Source organism: Enoplosus armatus, chromosome 6 (genome assembly GCF_043641665.1).
Source record: "Enoplosus armatus isolate fEnoArm2 chromosome 6, fEnoArm2.hap1, whole genome shotgun sequence".
Lineage (NCBI taxonomy): Eukaryota > Metazoa > Chordata > Actinopteri > Centrarchiformes > Enoplosidae > Enoplosus > Enoplosus armatus.
Genome location: NC_092185.1, coordinates 19,942,317 through 19,964,553, shown reverse-complemented (window position 1 = coordinate 19,964,553; position 22,237 = coordinate 19,942,317). Strand labels below are relative to the sequence as shown.

Here is a 22,237-nt window from a genome sequence, read left to right as displayed (position 1 = left end):
TAATCTCATTAGCAAAACAAAGTGACCCATTGAGGAAGTGAATGGAGATTTTAGTGATTAAAACACAATTTACATGAATAATTTGGTGATTTTGGATGGAATCCAATTCTTCCTATTGCCTTATTTTCCTCATTATCAAGGTGGAGCATCTAATCAAACCAAGAACTAGAAACGATGATAAACGGAAAATACCCTCAGTGCAGAGTTTCCTTTCCTTTTCTCACACTGCTCGGGGACAAATGACAAATGTGAACTACAATTGCTTATTCAAAAAACCTTAATTCATCACAAATGTTGATGGATTTACCTGTGGTCTCACTTCAAGTTCAAGTGCTGTAGTTATAAAGAAAGAAACAGAAAAAAAACGTGGTTCCTGTGAGGGCACTCATTTTGAAGAAAGTTCGAAAGAATCCAAATACCATGTAGTGACTGCCAAACTGTGAGCAATGCTTCTGAGGGACGCTGCTGGCCTGAGGTGTATGCAGAGCTCAGGAGTCATTAGGAGGGCTGTGCGGCACAGTCATGGCCTCTCTGAGCAAACACCCTCCCAGAGTCTCTTCCATCTCTCCTGGATGAGAAGAGAGAATGAGGGGCGCGTAGGCCGTCCTCTCCCCCAGGTCTGGCGTACAGATGGCAGGTAGGCGGGTGGGGTGAGCTCAGGGGCTCATGGTCCTGAGGCCCTGTTTCTCCATGATGTTCCACAGCTTACGCAAGTTGGACTGGGTGATGGTGTCATCCGGTTTCAGTTGAAGTGCTCGGAGGTAATTGGCTTCAGCTTCTTGCAGCTTCCCGTTGAGGTGGAGGATCGCCCCCAGGTTCATCAAGGCGGCAGGATACTGAAACCAAAAAAAAAAATAGTCTTAGTATGAAACTGATCTTGTCCTAAAATGACGAAGTACACCTCAGGGTAGCTTTAAGCTTTGTTCCAAAGATGCACTTTTGTCCAAGAATAGCAAGATTCTACCCTGTTATTGAGAAGTGATTCAGCTGCTGAGACACAGCAGGAGTGAGCTAACATACAGGCAATAACAGTGATATTCTCACCACCAATTGTTTGTTTAGACTAAAGAATTACTTAATGAAAAATTCAAATTTTAGGACATCAGAGGCCATGAATGGATGTTTGGTGAGATGAATAATGCAAATGAAGTCCGTCTATTCACACTTCATAATTTAGCAAAGAATGGAATTTGACCACAAATATTTCATATCACAGACCCACATCCAAATTGTTGCCTGAGAAACTCCATACAGACAAACTCTGAACAGATGTTATTTCTGAAAGTTCGAGCTTTAGATTTTAAATCACAAAACTGAGGAAAATGAACACATGAAGTAGTAGAATAAACAATTATTTTGTCCTTTTAAATGAAAGTCACTGTAAAAGAATATTTGGTCGTCTTGCGAGGCTACAGAGCAGAGCCTAACACGCTACTGTCCGATCACCCAGAATGTGTTTGGAGTTTGGTAACCATGCTGCTCTGCGTGTCCCGGTGTCTTGTCTGTGGCCACCGATGTCAGAGGGAGCAACCATCACTTTGAAGTGGGTCTAGATGAATACACTGTATATTCTTGCTGGTGCCAAGGGGCAAAATCCTTCTTGGTACAACGGGAGGGTGAGTCATGAGGACATAAGTATAGGAAAAGTGCAAGGTGCAATCACGGTAAGACCATGAAGCATCCAGGCCAAGGGAGGGGCCACATCTGATCTCCATTTTAGTTTGAAGTGTGGAAAAAATGTCTAATCCTTTAGTGAGCTACTGTTTTACTGGCTGAGACTATTGTAATTTATGTAATTGTAACTCCTAGGAAACGAGGACTGTTCAAATAAAACAGTCTTTGTAAAAAATGGCCAATCGTGTGCTTTTACTGCACTGTTTGTGACTTTTTCCCTATAATTATCACCTCATACATCATTGTCACATGGCATGGCACATGATTATGACATCTTGACATTCAGTGATGTATTGTACCACAAGCCTTAATTTCTTTCTCATGGCCTGTCAACTAATCAAGAGTAATTCTCAGGGAAACTCTCTTTGAATGAGAGAATTTAAATTTTCTGTAAATGTTACAAGAAATGTGTGGAATGTCATGAGAAATGTGTGGAATGTAAACTATCCACAACAACAGCAGTGCTACAGAAAAACAGCAAGAGCATGCTAAAAATATAATAGCATATAAAAAAGCTTATAAAAGGGCATTAAAATCCCTCTTTGTGTACTGGATGGCTTATAAATAATTTTGATCCAATTCGGTTGTAATATATACAATAAATGAACACCTAACAAACTCTGAAATGCAAAGTATGTTTTTGAACACAAGGGCAAGCAACCACAGGTGATTATTTGAACCGAAACACTTGCCATACATGCATGATAGTGATACAAGTTCATGCATTGAGAACAGTCTTTCAGAGAGGTCACCAAACACAACCACTTTTAGAGTGTATGGCCATTTATCTTGCTTTGTCCAAACAGTGCTGTAGGTTGTGTGGACTGTTCCACCCTTGTCTAGTACGCTCACAAAATTCTCAAAACATCTCGCTGTTTTTCCAGTGTCAAGGTTGGATGAGTGATGCTCCATGCATGAGAATTTCAATGGGAACAATATGTCCAATAGTGCTGGTTTTCTCATAGGGAGGATAAAATTGATGAATAAATCAAAGAGACCCTGGAATAATCCCGTTGTCCCTTAGAGAGGAGTCACGTCTTCCCTCAACATATAAAACATGCGACACATGCCTTAGCCAAAGTAAAGGCTGGCATGACCAACACTTCTACTGCTGCTTACTGACTCCAAACTGTGCAGCGTTAAAGTTACTAGATACCAATTCCCCACACTCGCTGCATATTGGGCAATTACATTAATCCCCTAGCAAAACAAAAAATTCTCTCTGTGTTTCAATTATTGTTAAGAGCAGCCAGAGTTCTTGACTTTAATGGTCGGGGTAATTCTGAGGCTGTCTGCACCATAAATTACCTTCAGTTTGACCCACCATTTGAAAGTCAAACCACAAAATAACGCTGGGGGATCAATTTGCAAGTTAGGGATTTTTACCACTCAGAATAATGCTAGCCCAAATATAACTGTTTATACATATGGACATAGTTGATAGTGACAGTGAAGGGGACACACAGAAATACTGTATCCACAACATGAAGGTGAAATATACTGTAGGTGTATATTAGCAAATTAGTTTTCATGTAATTTTGTGGAGTCGATGAGGTTCAGTGAATTATGATTTATTTATTATCATTCTTTCCATAATAAGGTTAGCCATACCCAAAAGAATAATACTTTTCTTAATTGAGACTTACTGGTACTTCTTGATAGATATTATCATGTTATATAAAAAATGCAAACTACCATTTCTAATGCCAACAATGAACCTTTAAACTCAATAAATAATGTTATCTTTGATAGATGATCAGTTCCAGTGACATTTTAGGAAAATTACCAGTACAGAAAAACAGCTAAATTATTTAGAGTTCAGTTTTTCTCAGCCCTGCATAGTGTTGGCAGTCTTCCTCACAAGCTGCACGTGGTGCCAACAACCTCCTTCAAAAAGGTAGGACCGCTTGTATGTCGCCTAAGGGGCAATATCCAGGGCAAAAAAAGTCCACTAATCACTCACTACTGAGCTGCGTGTAGAGCATAAATGCTTTGAGTACAACATTTTGATCAACTTCTCCCTTCAGGATCTTGGCAGTTGGACAGTAAGAGGACACGGTTTAGTGGTCTGTTAGTGACTGAATCAAACTGAAACTGTAAAATTTGGGGGAACAAAAAAGTGAAGAATGCCCACCCCATCCCAAGTAGAAATTAGGCCCTTGGCCTCAGTCTGTTTCCATGAGGTCAGTCAGTTCATAAGGCAACATGACTCAGAATAAATTGAGTCTTTGGAATCACTAAAAGAAAGAATGGCAAAGATCAACTAAGTGAATTTGTGTTCTCACATAATACAATGAATTGAAGGTTTTCCCTTAGAGATGATCCAAGTTGTAGTAAAGGACAATATGGAGAGAGGTTTTAAAAAGGTTTTTGTAATGGGTCTGTCCAGAAAACAGTGGGTTTTAGATGGATTAGAGGATGGTGAAGATGTGTAACCACAATTCTGAAATGAGTTTTGAGGATAGAAATTGTCCAGTCAAAGATACTGATGAGTGCCATAACATATGAAGCACTTTGCAAAGACTCCTGGGTAGAAAATCAACAGACTCCTGATTTTCCTCTCAGTGCAGCTACGGCAGAGACTCGAACGATCTTTTTCTTTCTGTCTATGCAGAACTTATCAATTCCTGAGTTTAGTTTCCTTCTTATACTCTCCCCTGTAGGTTCCCACCTTTCTTCACCCAAGCCTTTCTCCCCCTACTTATATATAGTTAAGACATTTGTGATTTATACTCCTGCATTCTTCCTCACCCTTGCAACACTTGCAACACTCTGCAAAATGTTCCCTTGTCAAAAGCCTTTATTTTTTCATCATTTCCTGCTGCTCTGTAACCTCTCTGCCTCCCTACCCGTCCTTAAACTGGCATGTAGCAGCAGAAGCACAGCCAGATGTGGAGCATATTAGCCTAGACCGTAAAGCAACATGTGCTATAAAGACTGTGAGAGTTAAGAGTAAAGCCAGGTTGGGGAATGACCTGACCATAATGACTTCAGATAGGCATTTAGGTAAAGAATATCTACATAGAAGGGGAAACTTTCAAAGGACATGTGCAGGGATTGACCACAGCAAAACAAGCATCCGATAGGATTTAGCTCGTCTAGATAGAGGGAATTGTAGGACTAAGGGACTAAATCCTTTGAATGGAGGGAATTGTCCTCTCTCACTCAGAGCCAGCAAACATATGTGCTTAATATAAAACACCAGTGCCTTTGGAGAGTGAAGAGTCAAGCCGCAGTAAAGCATGAAATGACAAATGAAGATGGACAGGGTACATGGCTTAAGTCAAGTCGCATAGAAAAGAACAAAGGATAATGGTAAAGAAGATGGATGAAGATGCTAAATTATGATCATGCTTCAGCTGTAAGCAGTACAAATGGCAAAAGGCATCCAAGCAAAAGTGACCAAGTAGGGGCAAAAAAGTGCCTCTGTGTTTAGATGTGGACATCAAAATGCGTGTTTGTACAACTGCAGATGCCAAGAAACAGTCATGTGAAAATTACACGGATCTGGCCCTGAAATACATCTGTAAGGAACTCAAACATCCTCAGCACAATTTTAACAGAAGTGCACATCCATCAGTGGGCGGCATGACAGTGGTTCTCTCAATGGTCAGCCCTGTCTTATGATAATTCCCAGGGTTCAGGCTTAAAGTTGGGTGAACTTTGGTGCGAATGTGAGTGTGAACCATGGTTGTACAGTGTTAAGAGAACTGAAAACCGTACTCTAAGATGACGCACATTCATTTAAGTGAAAGTTGCTCATCCAGTTTCTCTGCCTGTTTTTGACTTTATGTCACAGACATATGGTTTTTATAGGCTCTGGTAAAGTTTTATAACAAATAAAACATATATGGTTTAGAAATTCTTGTTTTTGGGGGCCAATGTGACTTAATGTTTATATAAACTTGGCCATGCTTGTTACCAATGAGTCATACACACACACTGTCCCTGTAAGATTGTCTTTCTTTAACTCCAAATGTTCTGCAAACATCTCAAAGTGAGCAGTGATTAGATGTGAGAGCGTCCTTGCAGCACAAGGAGGAGTTTGTGCTACTCACAAAAGAGAATTGGAAACATTCCCACAGTTCACCTTAAACTGTACGGTTCTATTATTTAATATATGCATATAAACTGAAGCAATGAGCAAAATAATTTCATTTTTCTTACCTCACATCTGGGTTTAATTAGATGTAAAAAATACACAATTCTTTGGCAAAAGTTGAACGCTACATCGACACTGAGAACAACAAAGGGAATAGGAGTTCAATTTCATGGTCTCTGTGGAAATCTTGAATTTTAGCCTTTTGTTATACTCGAGCTTTTGTTTGTCTTTTTGTTTGTCATTGTTTGTATATATTATACTGGGGTTTGTGTGCCTGCAGAACCAACCTTTATTGTCTGTATAACATTGTCCAGATATATTTTGATCATTAATCCTGGACTGATTTCTTCTAATCAAGACACAGGAACAAACAGGGTGACCACATGCCAAACATAGTTTTCTCCCTCTGCGGCCCTCACTTAAACAACACAACCCCTCCTGCCAAATCCCTCAAAGACTGGACCCCATTCATTTTCAAGATGTCAAAGTACCCTGACCTAGTGTTATCATCATTATTCTTTTCAATCTACTTACCCTGGCCCGTCCTTTGAAGTCGGTGATGGATGCTACACAAACAAACCTCTGAGCTTAGTAAAGACCTAGGCCTCATCCACTGACAATGAAGGCCGTTGTGACAAGGCAGACCGGGCCGTAATAATATTGGAAAGCCACCCAGACTGTGATTGCACAGTGTCCACCAGGGTAAATAGCAATGGGGATGATTAGCTAGTTGTACTCACATTGGGTCTCAGGCTCGCTGCTTGTCCGTAATACTTCTCGGCTGCGTCATTTAGGCTGGCTTGTCTGCAAAGGGAAAACAGAGAGAGGCAATCATTACTCATCTTTATTACTCCTGGCTTCAGATGAGGCCTTGAACCCTGCGTGTTTACTGGCACTCAGGGGTCACTGAGAAAATAGCAGGAGGGAACAGCATGAGGGATGAGAAAAGCCGATCCAACCGCCTTTAGGTTTCTCATTCGATAGCATCTTTCACTCGATAACATCTGTGCTGAGCAGTGCGCAGCAAGCACTTTTGGCTTGAGGTCAGGACATTTGGCTTATTGGGTACTTGAAGAAAACTCATCAACAAATAAGGGTAATCAGGAATATTCACTGTGAATTTCTGTTTACAGGTGGTGGGGGAGATCGCGGTTTGACATGCTTGATGGATATTGAGACACTGAAAGAATGCAAACATTTAATCATACTATCATAACAACCCGGGCAGCAGAGTAGATGGCACAGATGCACCAAAACATGCTGTATATGCCACAATGCGAGGATTTTTGGGGCAGATGGTTTGTCGGCATGACTTCCTGGAACCAGAAATACTTCGTTCCTGAGGACATAAAATCTGCAGTCAAGACAGGAGTGTCCTATATTATGCTTTTTATCTCCTTTCATAATCCACTGCTCTGCCTACTGTTATACAAAAACCTGTGGCTCCTTTGTCACAAGGCCTTTCCTGTTATTAATACTAATATCTCAGAAGTCACCTTTATGGTCCACAGCTGCATGCTTTTCACTGATGGTAACAATTGCCTCATTGCAAACAATTTAACTTTGACGAAGTCAAGGACAGAGTCAACGACGGCTGGCTGTGGAGCCCCTGAAGTCGTAATGATCAAAGGAAGCGAGGCCATTGGAACCACCGTTTCATTTAGGCTGTCACAGTCTATTAAGGGATCATCATCCAAATCGTTCCAGATAAAAGGAAAAGCTTTTATTTTAGGATTACCAGATCAGTGGCCTAAGTAAACACATATTATTTGTGTTTGGTTTGAAAGGTCTTTTTTAAAATCTTCAATGATTAATGAGTATATAATTCATGGTTTTCAGTTTCATATAACATGGTGAAGCTTCAAACTGAAATGTAGAGCCTGGATACACATTTTTCATTGGGTCTTATTTAAATAAAATATAGTAAAATATCAAATGCATACATGTGAGTCAAATGGTGACCACAGAAACTGACATTTAAAACTAACTACCTCCAAGAAAAGGCATTTCATATTTAAACACCAGTAATGGGGCATGTGTTCCAAGAGTTCACCATTACTGGGATAAGGAAGAAAAAAAAAAGATTAAGAGTCTACAACAACGCTAGCAGCTCTGTGAGACCATACTTGGGCACAGAAGTGTTTGTGCTAAATGCTAGTGTCAACATTACCATGTTCACCATCTTAGCTTAGTGTGTTAGCATGCTAACATTAGCTAATTAGCGCAGATGGAAATGTCATCAGTTTTCGAATAAATTTGGTCATGAACCAAAGTATTGGACAAATTGAGATTTTGACCTGATGATTGCGCTAAATGGAAAGTGGATAGATTACTAATATTATTACAATTCACCCTGCAGGAGGCAATAAGGTGTGTACCACATTTCATGGCAAAACATCCAATAATTGTTGAGACATTTCACTTAAAACCACAAATGTCAACCTCATGGTAGCGCTAGAGGAAACGTCAGGAGATCAACGTTCAAAATGAAAGTTTGTTCAAAATGTAATGGTAGTCTTTCAGATAGTTATTGAGAAATTCAGTCTGTGACCAAAGTGGTTGACCAACCGACATTGTGATCCCTAGAGTCATGCTAACATGACTAAAAAAAATAATTTTGATCTAAAAGAGGTAATCCTATATGTTAACCAGATGATATACAGAAGAACATGCCACTGCTGTTTATTTTTCTGGTACAACTGAATTTTCCAGCTCTGTTGCAAAGAAGCATTTTACATTCCAAAGGCGATCCAGACACCGACTTGAGTTGCTGAATTTGTCCTGACATTATAAATGAGGGTTTCACGTCCAACCACAACCATATGTTTGTTTGCCAGCATAATATTTAGAAAGAACATCCTTCTGATAAAAATAAATGCACCAATCTAATTCTATAATATCGTTATCACATTTATAAACACATTATCAGAAGAGAACTGGAGAGCTGCCACACCATGACCAAAGGAGCAGAAGGACGTCCTAGGGCTGTCTGACTGCGGGTTCTGAGAATGCAGAAGACAATGGAGGCCAAGTATGTAAACCACTGCCTGGGTTTAAACCCGAGGAAGAGTCTGTGTGAGACTACAAGAGTACAGGGATAAAGAGAAGGAGAGGGATGGGAAAATAGAGCAGGAATGAATCAAAGAAAAGTCCCTGGAGGAAAGAAATTCTTGACCATATTTCAAATCAACAACTCAGCCGCTGATCTTTTTACCCTGACATCTTGTTGTCTAGAGATGGTTTATTAACCCCAGACTGACAGTACTGCCTATGAGCGTGACATTATTGGATACAAATGACTGAATGAACAAATTACAACAGCCAGATATTTGTGCCTAAACCACAGCTGTCCCATCTGTCTCCAGAACAGAATAACATTTTTTGGGGATTAAGATTCTCACTGTTTGAATGCTACACTTCCCTTAGGGAAGATGTCTGTGTCCCATAACTTGCTACCAATTTTTCCTTTCATTACCAATTTATATACTTTTTCAAAATCGGGACTGCCAAATATGCACAAATTGGCATACCTAACATCATGACTACCGAGTAATATACAAAGTAATCTTCCAGATATGGCGTATTATATTATTATATAAGGCAGATGGTTTGGATGGTAATCTATGAGGTGAACTATGAGTGCACGAGTGCGTTTTTTAGAGATCTTAAGTTGCTGTATGATGTATAATTTTGACAAGTTGACAAGCACACCATTAACCAACCTTTTTTTGTCCTACATTCATGCTATAAACAAGAGTTTGTTTGGGAAAAAAACACAAGAATTGTTCAAAGAAGGCAGCAGGAAATTATTACTTTGGAAGCAAAATGGTCAAAAACCAAGTGCCCAAGAGGGCAATAAAAGACATTTGCACATCTGAGAGCAACTGCTCCTCCTTTTAATCTCCTCCCTTCCCCCGTGTAGATTCACTTGTGTCCCCACCAACCGAGGGCCTTTCCACGTCTGCGTCCAAGAAAAACACATAAAGAACTTGAGCTGTGGAGGAGTGAGACCCCATGCCAAGCAGGCGGAGAAAAGTTCTGCCCCAGCACTGCTTGAAGCGCTCTTTTGCTGCCAGGGGTCTGGACCCTGGAAGAGGCTGTCGAAACTGAAAGCTGTTGGTGGTGAAGATCCTGCGTGACCGGACTGGTGGGGGAAGAGCTATGCATGAAGCAGCTGGGTAAAAATATTTCATACAGCTGTGTAGCAATGCAGCACTCTTGGGAAAAGCAGAAGCAGCTTTACCGAACTCTGGTGGTTCAAGACATGGTTTAATGGTCTTAAAAGAATAGTTAGACATTTTAGGAAACTCTTGGCAAGAGTTAGATGACAAGATTGATGCCACTCTTGTGACTGTACGCTAAATGTGAAGCTACAGACAGCAGCAGGTTAGCTTAGCTCAGCATAAAGACTGGAAACGGGGAAACAGCTACCAGGCTTTGTCCAAAGGTACAAAATCCACCTCCCAGCACCTCTAAAGCTCACTAATTAACACGGTATATCCCATTTGTTTAATCCATACTAAAACCGTGAAGTGTAAAAATGACACATTTGGTTGTACAGGCAGGGGATTAATGCTGCATTCACGGGAAAAACAAGAAGTTCCTCAATCATTCAAACTTTGGAGTGTTCACACAATATTCCAATTATCCCATCATTTATATAGCCTGAATGATTTGTGTTACAAATCTGCAGCAGTTTGCAAACAAGTAAAACCTGATAAAAACAGTGATAGTTCCTGTTAAATTAGCTGACTGATCAGTAATTACATCAGTAGCAATGTAATATGGGATTTCATTTATGTGTTACTGCTATGGTGGCTTTGCAGTCATTTTGCCACAGGTTTGTTGACACCTCTGTAGTTCTTTTCACCACGTGGGCAATATGGTCGCAGTCAGAAACTCCTGACCTCTCCAACTTGGAATTACAAGTTCTTCTGACTCAGTTGCTCGTAATTACCATCTGAACTATTTCATGGCTGGGCACGGTAACTTCATGGAACCTCCATCTCAACATGTTGTTTTCACATCTATGTTTTTGTACGGCTTTAACCAACAAGGTATTACGTGTCACTTCGTGAGAACTGGAGGTGCCAGGCTAGCTGTTTCCCCCTGCTTCCAGTATTTAAACTAGCTAAGCTAACCAGCTGTGCCTTCATGAGAGTGGTATCGATTTTAAGAATCAACATATTTAAAGACAACCTTTTCCTTGCAGCAGCAGCTGTTACTTAAAAGGCCACGAGTTACCCATGATGGGTTTAAAGAAGGAAATCTCCACACTGGGTCATACTGTATAATTCTGTAGGTTTATTTAGTTAGAGGGGCAGCATACTGTAAACTGGCACAAGGCTGTATTTACACATTTCAACTCATGGCTTGTGTTCAGAAATACAACAGCTTGTGGGCTGCAAAAGCTTTAGATGCTCAGGCTCATCAGCTGAACCGAGCACTGATCTGGAAGCAGACTTTCAAGCACGAGCCAGGGGAGTGAGACAGAGAGTGGGAGAGAGGTATAGAGAGAGTGAGAGAGAGCATATGAAGATACATAGCTGCACAGCACGCTAAGACAAACCAGCAGCTCTCTGGCTGGCAGTGCAGCGAGAGAAGAGGATTACAAAGTACAGCCAAGTAAATCACACTGGCTGAGGAGTAGTGTAAGCCCCCGGATAAACCATGCAGACAGTAGACCTCCCTCTCTCACACACAGCCTCCTTTCTACTCAGCCATGGAAAACTGTGGCCCACCCATCTCATCTACAAAGAATGAAATATATTCAGTGTCTTTCTGCATGTGCTGGGGCTATAAAAATGATCAAATGTAACAAAAAACAACAAAAAAAAACCCCAGAATCATTCCAATCAAACACTCACCTGAGCATGTGGGCTGCACTGAAGACCACATCAAACTCCCCGCTGTCGAGGCGTGCGGCTTTCTGTGCCATCCCCGCCGCTTCCAGCAGCCGCGACTCTTCCAACAAAAACTGACCTGGCAGGGCAGGAGAGAACAGCAGCGCTGTTAAAACGCTGAGGGATCCCCACAGAGGCACACAGAGGGATACACAGTCTGCAAGTGTTGCCTTTGGCCCTGGTAGAGGGACAGCCTAGTGTGCCCCTGAAATAATATGCTGAAACACTAGATATGAGTGCAACATACCATCGCTCTTTGGCCATCTCTCAGACCCATTTGTTCACATTAGCCAACCTTGATAGAGCTGTTTCTTTAAGATTAAAATGTTTCTCGCAGGAGGTTTGTGTCTTATTATGGGTGCGGCTGCGTCGGCAGTTCAACCTCTGCGGACCCGTCGAGTGAGATGGGATCATGGAAGCCTAACAAGGCCATGAACCGAGGGTGGACCCCTTGGTAAGGGCCAGGTTTAGAGAGGAATTAATACCCTGTTGACTTTGGTTAGCCCCACTACTGTACCAGGGATGCTAAACCACTATGTGAACCTAAGCATATTTTCCTTAATAACTGTGGATGAAACTGAAGCCGCGAGTACAGGCCTGAGGTGAGAGACAGTGATGGTCTGAAGTCTCACTTTACATCTCAGTGTAAAATAGCTCCAGGTGACAAACTGTTATGGAGGGTTCATGATATATGAAAGCAAATCTATGAGTAATGAAGGAATAACAGTCACTGCATCAATACATGCCAGTGTCCTGCTATATTTTTAAATATTTTACAACGGTGGTCTGAATGTACAGACTTTGATACTGTAATTCCTGTTCCCATCATGTGACAGCGGGACTTTTAAGGGAATACTAGAAGATCTAGTTCTGATCTGTCCAGTTCCAGGACAGTGGGAAACTCAAGCTTTGGTTTTTTGTGTGGTTATTTACATTCAGTAACTTTCAAAAACAAACAACTCTGTTACACTCAAAGTATGAATATCCAGCAGTATGCAACACCGTTTTGTGTGTTTGCTTTTGTGCCAAACTGCAAACATATGAATCTGTGAAATACTAGCAACCAGCCCTGACGAGAATAAGGTTTGAGTTTTAATAATGTGAACGCTCCAACTTTAATCACTTATCAATTGCATATCTATCTATATCCCGTTCTTTGCCTCTGCGGATCAATACTGTTCATCTTATCTTAAACAGAGTTCTTAACCTTTTTAAAGGTGACAACCTCGAAATTCATGCCTTGAAAATGGAAAATCCGCCATTAACCTGCTGTATTGATCGCTTTTAAATGTCACATACAAACTGCCGCAATGATAGCAAGCTGACACATCAGGTCATCATAAAACGCTGTTTCAGACAGACAAGGCTTTACAGGCTTTTAAAGGAAGGAAGTAATTAACTTGTCAGCTTATTCAAGCTCAATCTTACAATGACAGTAATTAAATCTAAGTGGCAACGCAGTCAGTGAGTCACGAGGAAATAATGTAAGAGAAGAGAGACGCTGAAATTGTCACGTTCCATATTTCCATCAACAATCTGAGGAAATCATCCTCTCCTCTTGCGATCCTCCACTAACCACGTACGGACTGACACCACGGCTGATTGGTGGAAGAGATGGCAAAGGGGTCAGCCAACTCTGTTGTCTGAACAACCTGCCAAGGCGTGCGAGTTCCTGCCTTTGTGCACACAAGTGTGTTAAATTGCCAAATTAAATATTTGAGGATGTAAGAATAAAGTCAGGATATGTCAAATTGAAAGTAAAAAAAACAAACTACTACTAAAACAAATCTATGCTTACCATAATGCATGTAACAGTTGCCTTTTGTGGGATCGAGTTGGATGGCCTTCAGGAAGTACCTCTCTGCTTCTGTTTTCTGCCCCTGAGAGAGACGGATTAAACACAGTGTCATTATTGTTTCAACTGCTCCTCAAAACTGCTCATTATAAAAACACCACACTCAAGCTCAAGGGCCAAAATACCTTTGTGTATACCTCATGGCCCTCTCCAAACCGCAGACCTACTTTAACAATAAATCTTAATAAATAGACATGAAACACATGGACCACGACTGTTGTTCTTTCAAGCTCATGTGTCGTCCTGTCAAAGTACACACTGTCATGCTTGGCACAGCGGACCAGACGGGGCAAAGGCTCATTCATTACACACTTTTATCTGTGCAAATAACACTTCCAGAGCATAACCGCATATTGCCGGTGTGTGTGGCCCCACCGCTATGAAACAAGACAGAGAGCAGTGGACGGAAATGGAGCGGGAGGCTGGAAAGGAGAGGAGAGGATAGAGACGGGTGGTGTGTGTGACCATGTATCCATAGGGATCTTTAGGTTTACATAAGTGCTGTTCCAGCCTTTAGGGAAATGAAACAATCCACAGTGGGAGGGTGAGCATAACATGATGAGGAGAAGCATCACTGAAGCCCTTTGGACCTCAAGAGCTCCCTCAGGTCCTTTAGACTGTGACACATAACCAATCACAGCTCAAACAGTACAGAGCAGCTGGCCAATAGAAGTGCCAGCTGGGGCTTTGACACGTCCCTGCTCTCAGTTGGGCACCAGATGCCATCTGATCAACAATTAACAATGCGCACTCATGTATAAAAGCTGATGTTTTAGCATTAACAATGCAACATTAGTGTGTGTTTCATTAATAGATAATGCCTTCGCATGAATATTAACATATATGGTTAAATTGGAGTTTTACCAAGTCTATAAAGCTTTGCGGCAAAATGCCAAAACATCAGAAAAGACGAAGGAGGATTAAATAAAGATTGCATGAGCCAGGAAAAATAATGTATATGAACTGAGTGTGAAATACAGCAAATTACTTTTAGTTTAGTCAAATAGAAGAATGGGCTCAGGTCCAATCAGTACAGTGTGGCATTAATGACTGTATACTTACTCAAGCATATGCATTTTCAGTGAGCTGTAGATGAAAGAAAATACATAATTTTCTAATGTAAATATCTGAGTGGGGTTTTCCTTGATGCTGCGGAAAATCAAGCCTGTGTTAAGTATATGTTTAATAGAGCTGATGGTGTCCAAGTAATGATCACAGTTCCAGTCTGAACAGCATCATCTCTGTGTATTTTTATACTCTTATTCACAGATGTAGGAATGTGTATGTTTGAGGGCCAGCTGGTTTTATAATAACAGAGGCCTCCGCCTGTTTGTCAAACCTCAGAATTAAGCTTTCACACACTGAAATGAGTAGCAGTTGTGAATGGATGAAAGATTTGGATTATGACATGTCTAACTATGTTATTGGACACCATGCCCAGAGTAAGCTATACAGCAGTTAGGACCTCAAAAAAAGTAACATGTTGCTCATTTCTTGTCTTAAAAGAAATGTTTTTACAGTTCTTACTAATCCCTAGAGAAGCAATTTGTACAATGCTTGTTATATTACATCACAGTTGACTACCTTTAGACCTTCTGGATTATAACCCATTTGGCTCACCTGTATGTCTCTACGAATAAGCACTGGTGCTTTCTTGTTATCTTCTCTCTGCAAAGTCAAAATCCTGGCAGTTCTTCCAACTCAATATGAGTTGACTACTCGCCACTTATCGTCTAAGGTTTGGTTGTTGTCAAATATAATTAATAAGAAATTTCTCTCTTTCATACCCTGACTGTGCCAATCTTCAGCAACCATATGTTTCGTGTGCTGCAAGGAGATATGCTTTGCCCAGTGGGAAGAGGGAAGAAGAGTATGGCCAATGTGTTGCACGTGCCACGCAAGATAACAGTCAGTAAAGAAAAGATGAAAGGAAGCAAAAATATAGGTTCAGGATCTTGGTTTGGGTTTTAAATTTGGTAGTACCCATCAAGTTCAGTGAGTTTGAGTCTTAAAGATGCAGGTAAAGATCAGGTTCAGATCTCAGTTTCAGCGTTGTGAAGAACCCTAGTGTGTGCAATCAAGACTAAGAGACTAAGAGTCTACAGCCGTTTGACATTTTATAATTCATCCTGTCAAGTCTTGATGTGGACTAATGAGATAGACTTGTTCTTCGGGTGAGGGATCATGAAGGCAAACTAGATTTTCCTCAGTAAAGGGTTAGATTTTCAGAATGGAAATGCATCTTTACTTGGTTGTTTGCATCCCAGGATTTTTCTTCCTAAAGTGGAACCTGACATGAGTGCTAATGGAAGGAAACAGACAAAGATGAGGATCAATGGATCCCGCAGCCAGCTTGCTTGCTGTCACTCCATTTCCACATTTCGTGACATGACAACGCTCCCTGCTTTGTTGAACTGGAAGCACCTTGAGGCCACTAGCTTGGGGAGGGGGTGGAAAACACAAAGATTATGCAGGAAGTCAATATAAAACTGCCAACAACCCTTCAAACCAAACTTTCCATCAGCTAAATCCACTTCTTATTCTAGTCAGCTCATTGTGTGGATACAATATCCTCCCTTTTGTCACACACATGCTGAGCTTATTGGTGCGTGCCTCACACCTTTAAATCTCCTGATAATGTCAGATAAACTGCAGATGTGGCTCTAGCTCTGTGGTTGCCGAGGTGATTATGAATGAAGCCTGCATCGCATTAGCTGACAAAATGACGAGTAGACGACTGAATCTAATCTTAAGCACCAAGGCGGCTGTGTCCATGTCTGACCTGCAGTGTGTACAGAGAGCCCGAAACACTTCCTGACCCCCCGGGGTGTCAGCAGAGGTGTGGAGGGGTCAGCTTGGTGGGGGGGGGGGTACTGATCTGTGTGATTAACTCTCCCTTCCTTCCCTATTTTGTCCTCCCCTCATCCACAAATCATAGCACCACTTTGCTCTCTGTGCCTCAGCCACCAGCTCAGCTCCACCGTCCTCCCCTCCACCCTTCTCTGACCCTGTTGACTAGTTTCTCCACCTCTCCCGCAGGGATCTGAACCTCAAAACCCCTGGCAGTATCTGAAGCGTCTTCATCACTCAGTGGTGACACAGGGAGCGCGAAGGTTGGTGAGCAGGTCAACTTCCTGAACTGGTTTTGATCATTCTTAAATGCTGTTGTCATCAGGCACAGAGGCCATTGCCACAACAGAAAGAGCATACATTAATTGGTACCATAACTGAAGTTCATCGGTACAAACTTTTCGACACATTTCAATAAAAAAAAATCTTTCTTTCATATTTTTTGTCATGGATAAAGAAGCTTGTCCGAACAACTGAGTTACCTTCTCTGAGGCATTATTTGCACGGAATCACTGGGGCTCAAAAGCCCTCTACCATCCATCATGGTCAGGGATCTACAGATATTCATCCCTGCAGGTTTGAGCACTACTTTCCTCCACAATCAATATCACTTTCCTAAATAAAATGAGTTTCTCTTCACAGCCCACTTCACTAAGTCTTAACACTCTCCTCTAAAGAATTATGTTGTTCCCCTAGACTGTCCTTGCTGACAGAGTTTGGTTTCAGATAATATTTGATGTCCAGTGGCTTTTGTAGAGAGAGGAATTCATGTCAGTTTAACAGCTGCAACTTTTATCTGTGGCGTCAGCTGAACAGTTCTTTAAGCTGAGTATCAGTCTGACTACAGATGGAAAAATCAATCTAGTATGGTGCTTAAGCTCAATTTAATTTAGACACACAATGATCTACGACTGCAAGACTACTTCACCGAGGACACACTATGTAATGGCATTATTGAGCCACAAACGTATGACACCCAAGAGGAAGAATTAACCCCATTTTCAGATAAAGCAATAGTTTGACATTTCCCTTTGTTGCTGAGAATTAGATGAGAAGGTAGATAGCACTCTCATGTCTGTACGGTAAATATGAAGCTACCACCAGCAATATATTAGCCTAGCTTAGCACAAAGACTGGAAAGAGGAGGAAACAGCAAGCTTGGTTCAGTCCAAAGGTAACAAAATCGGCCTACCAGCACCTCTGAAGCTCACTAATTAGCTCACTAAAACTGAAACGTCATTTTTACACTACTACAGATTAAACAACGAGATATAACGTATGCATCAGTGAGCTTTAGAGGTGCTGGTAGGTGAATTTTGTTGTTTGGACAGAGCCAGGAGCTGTTTCCCCTTGTTTCAAGTCTTAACACTAAGCTAAAATAACTGTGTCCTGGCTACACATACCCTACAGACATGGTATCAATCTTCTCATCTAACACTTGGCAAGAAAGCAAATAAGCATATTTCCAAAAATGTCTTACAAGCATTTTCACTTAAGCTACGCGTTATGTGCCAGAAGTTTCTAAGCCTGGCCAAGAAAACAGTCTGGCACGACCCCTGTAAAACCACAACGTGTCCTTTTTACACTTGCTGGTAGGTGAATTTTGTTATGGTCAGAGCTAAGATAGCTGTTTCCAGTATGCTGCTGGTGGTAGCTTCACATTTGCTGTACAGATCTGAGAGTGGCATTAATCTTCTCATCTAACTCTCTGCAAGAATGGGAATTCGCATATTTCCCAAAATGGCAAACTGCTTTTAAGGGCTTAATAGAAAGTGTTGATACAAAAACAGACATTTGTTTAGAAAAATATGTTTTTTTTCCAGCAAGTTTAGGTATATTATGTGCAAACAAATTCTTCCACACATATCAGTTGTGGAACAGAAAAACCCACTGTTTTGGAAAGACTATAAATGAAAAGAACTTGAAAAAAGACTCTGTTTCCATAAGGGAAATGAAAAGGGACAAGTCCGGGAAGACTGTAGCCTTTCTCTGAAAATCCAGATCCCACCGCTCCAGGCTTTTGAACACATTTACTTCCTTTCATTAGGGCCCAAACTGTGGGGGAGAGGGGTGTCAGCTGAAGAGAAGTCCTCCACCCTTCTTTTGACCGTCTGTGAAACTCTTCTTCTAATTTGTTTATTTCTCTTGTAAGAGTCCTTTTCAGTTCTAACCGCTCCTCTTGGTCAACTATACTCCAAATATGCCAATCTAGCTGCGATCTGTAAGGGATGACTGTATGACCCAACCACATGACCACCTCCTCGTAAACTCAGGGACCCTGGAAACTGCTTCTGCCCCTGAGACCCGGTTATTATGGTTATTGAAGGTCAGCTGTGTTATCTCTGCTGTCCTTGAAAATGCTGGGCAGACGTAGGTTTCTTTCTTTACAGTGTTAAGAGATTTCTGTTTTGCAGAGCAATGTTGCAAACACGCCAAATGCCTGATATCTGTTTTGCTGTTGGTTCAAAGCTGCAAATTCAGTTTTTCAAGCTACTTTTTAAGAGCTAGTAACAAGTCACATGGACCAAAAAACGGCAGCCAGGGCAAGATTTTTATCAAGAAGTCCTATTCCCATGTCAGACAGGAACATGTTGTGAAAGACATCATGACCACCTTCTCTCATTGTTCCCTCATGCTCACTCTCCAATTCCAATCTTTCCCCTCTCGCCCACATTCTATTGATTAACTGTAGAGACGTCAGGAAAACATTACGACCATCAGTAAAGAGCCAGCGGAGATGAAGGAGAGTGTAATATAAAGAGATTGAAAAGAACAGAGAGAGCACACGTAGAGAATGAAAACCGGTTCAGGGAAGCAAAGAATTACATGATGTGAGGTTAGACATGTCGAAGTCAGCAAGGCAGACTTCGGACCAGAAAGGTTTGATACAGTGGACCAGCAGAAATTTCTTTGAATGGGACGTGATTTTGTAATTTCATCTGTCAAAAGTAACATAGTCTTGCCTTCAAGGTAGATGACACAGATATCAGATATAAAGTCTTACCGTCATAGCCAGGAGTTTGCCATAGGTGAGGTGTGCAGGGATGTGGTCCGGCTTGGCTCGCAGGGACTCTCTGTACCAGTGTTCAGCTTCAGTCAGCTTGTTCAGTCTTATGTAGGCCTCTCCTGTGAGAGAGCGAAATGAGGGTCGGGTCAGGGGGTCAAGCTGTCAGAGGTTAAGACATCTTCCCATTGTTCAGCCGAGGGTTTCCATGACAGTGAGACCAGACCTCAATCCAGTGGGGCACGAAATCCGGCCCCAAACCCAAATGACATTGTTACTTGTACAATATCTGGCACTGAACAAAGAGAATGCAAATGTTAACCTCTGTTTTTGAGTGCCACATTCATACTGCAGAAACAATTTATGTCCTACCTCTAATGCCTCTCAAAACAGCAAACCTTTGATACCCAGTCAGTAATGAACATTTAAGTCATTGTAAGTGCTTTTATTTCTTAGAAACTGAAAGTTCACGGTGGGGCTTAAAAAAATAAGGAGAATATTGCTTTGTGTATAACACACTTCCTCACTCTCCCTGATCTGTCAGACATCATCTGATACCTCCCTCACCGCCAGATCTGACCCTCTGCCTGCTCACACCTGAAAAAACAATAACCTCTTTCCCATAGCCATCCAATAACACTTGTATTATTGCAAGACTTTGACAACATCGGCTGGTAATTGGACACAACACAGTTAAAATCAACATTATAACATATTTAGGGGAAGAGATCCCAGTTGTTAAAATCTCACTAGAACTTGGTAACATGGTTTATATTTCAAATGAGCGGACAAGTTGTTTAGACTAGAGTGGACTGAAACTTTAATCCCTGTGGGGATTAGGACTAATCACTTCCCTGATCGGGAACTGTGATTAGCACCAGGTGTCACACACCTAATCACAACTCGGGGACCTTTTTAATGCTTTGAAAACACACTTTCTCCTTTTGGTGTGACCGAGCGATAACGCTGTGCAAAGTCACCTCTCAACACATAGGCACGTAAAAGACATCCCATTATTTAAGGCGTAACTTCCGTTCAGGTCCAGGCTTAAGACCTTTCCCCCCTGAGATGTAAAGTAATACATGAGGATATCTTTTCAAGATGATATCCTTCACTGAAATCCATGACATTGTAGCTACATCAAAAATGTCCTTGTCAACAGCTAACATCAAATAGAGTAAAAGAATGGATTAGAGGATATCGCAAACTTGAAACCAATTTGTCTCTCCTGTCTTTTTTTCCCTTTCCAACTGAGATTTATACCATTTAGGTCCATGTTTTTTTAATAGTGAATAACTTCAGTTTAATAAATCAATGTATTTAATAGACAGGATTATGTGGATTTTAGAGATTTACCACAAGCCCAAGGAACTGAACTATTCAAAATAATGTCTGTATAGGTCTGTTTTGACATGACCTCTTTATTCGTTGACGAGTTTAAAAGCAGCCAACACACTCGTCTGGCCTTCCTGGCAGCCGACCTCTGTGTAAGCACAAACATCAACGTGCAATTAGAAGTGACGTCGAATCCAAGGAGCAGAAAACCGGCTCCTCGGAGTGGAACATTCCTCGGCCCACCAGAGAGCGTTGGAGCGAGATCAGCAGGGTGCAGATTACCACCCAGGTCTGCCTCTGATGAAAGCCTCTGCTCCTTGGCGTCTGACAAACAGCATGAGAGCAGCGCGGTGACTGAAACTGGAAATACACTTGAGCAGGTGTGCCAAATCAGTTCAGCGAGGAAACAACGCTAAGCTGCAGAAATCACAGATCTCTGGCTCAGTGCCTCCGTCGCAGACGCAGTGCTTTCATCAACATTTTGACATAATCTCAGTAGCTCTGTCAAATTGCATTTTGCCAACACATAAGTGAACCTGTGGCACTACCCAGCCTGGATTACAGACGTCCCAGGTTATGTGTGTATGAGTGAGTGTGTGTGTGTGTGTGTGTGTGTGTGTGTGTGTGTGTGTGTGTGAGTAGCTGAGACAGAGAGAAGGCAGGAGGGAGACAGAGAGAGAAAAAAAAGCAAAGAGAAAGCAGCTATAATGAGCCTGAAAGCAGCTGTTCTACAGCTGTAATCTAACAAGCTGGGTTGTTCTTGTAGTGAAAAGCAAATTAACTCTAATTAACATGAATTCGAAAGCTTACTACTATCTGGTCAAAACACTGTTTAACAGCATTCATTTCAATTACATTTCTCATTTCACTGTTGAAAATTGATATAAATAGTTGTTTGCTTGATGTCTATCTGACAATGGTTATACACATTCTTTTTGCCAATCTACTTCATTCCAGCACTCCTTAACACGTTTTGCATATCTTAGCCTTGGCTTAACTTAAACACTAGGCTACAGAAAGCTGAAGTGAGCTTAACCTAGTTTTCATCTTCATATTTATCATGCAAGGGCTTACGGTAAGCCCCAGGTTTAGGATTCACAACTGGAAACCTGAACCCGGGGTTAACCTCTTGAATTCTCGCAGCGGTTTGACAAATATTTGACCTCCTCTTTTCTACACATGAAAATATTTAATAATTACTGTAAATCTACAATCACAAAGAACATTCATTCTATTTGTTTTGTTCCAACTTCTGTTTATACGAGTGATTTTAACTGCGTTTTGGGGACAAAATTCAAAAGAATCCCTGCTCCACAGTGGGGGTTGGTGAGCCCTGGGCTATCCCACACTCAAAGCTGCAAGTGTAAAACAGCTAATGAGGCTGTAAGCAGTGGTCTTACTTGCAATTAGCCATCCCCAATGCTCACTGAAAGTTTGGTTCATTTAAGACGCTGCCTGTCCAGAAGTTATTTCTTTTAAGAGACCCAGAACAACACTGTAAAACAAAAATGCAT

General features: G+C 41.4%; 1 protein-coding gene across 1 annotated transcript in view; it reads right to left on the bottom strand.

The window, feature by feature from the left end:
• Positions 1-656: 656 nt before the first annotated feature.
• tmtc2b (transmembrane O-mannosyltransferase targeting cadherins 2b) overlaps positions 657-22,237 on the bottom strand; it is an 88,512-nt gene continuing 66,931 nt past the window's right edge. Inside the window, exons 8-12 of the mRNA XM_070907728.1 lie at positions 19,389-19,510; positions 13,478-13,559; positions 11,644-11,758; positions 6,517-6,580; positions 657-836 (exon numbers count right to left, since the gene is read on the bottom strand). Of these exons, the coding sequence (XP_070763829.1) occupies positions 657-836; positions 6,517-6,580; positions 11,644-11,758; positions 13,478-13,559; positions 19,389-19,510 (563 nt within the window). The remainder of the gene's footprint in view (positions 837-6,516; positions 6,581-11,643; positions 11,759-13,477; positions 13,560-19,388; positions 19,511-22,237) is intronic.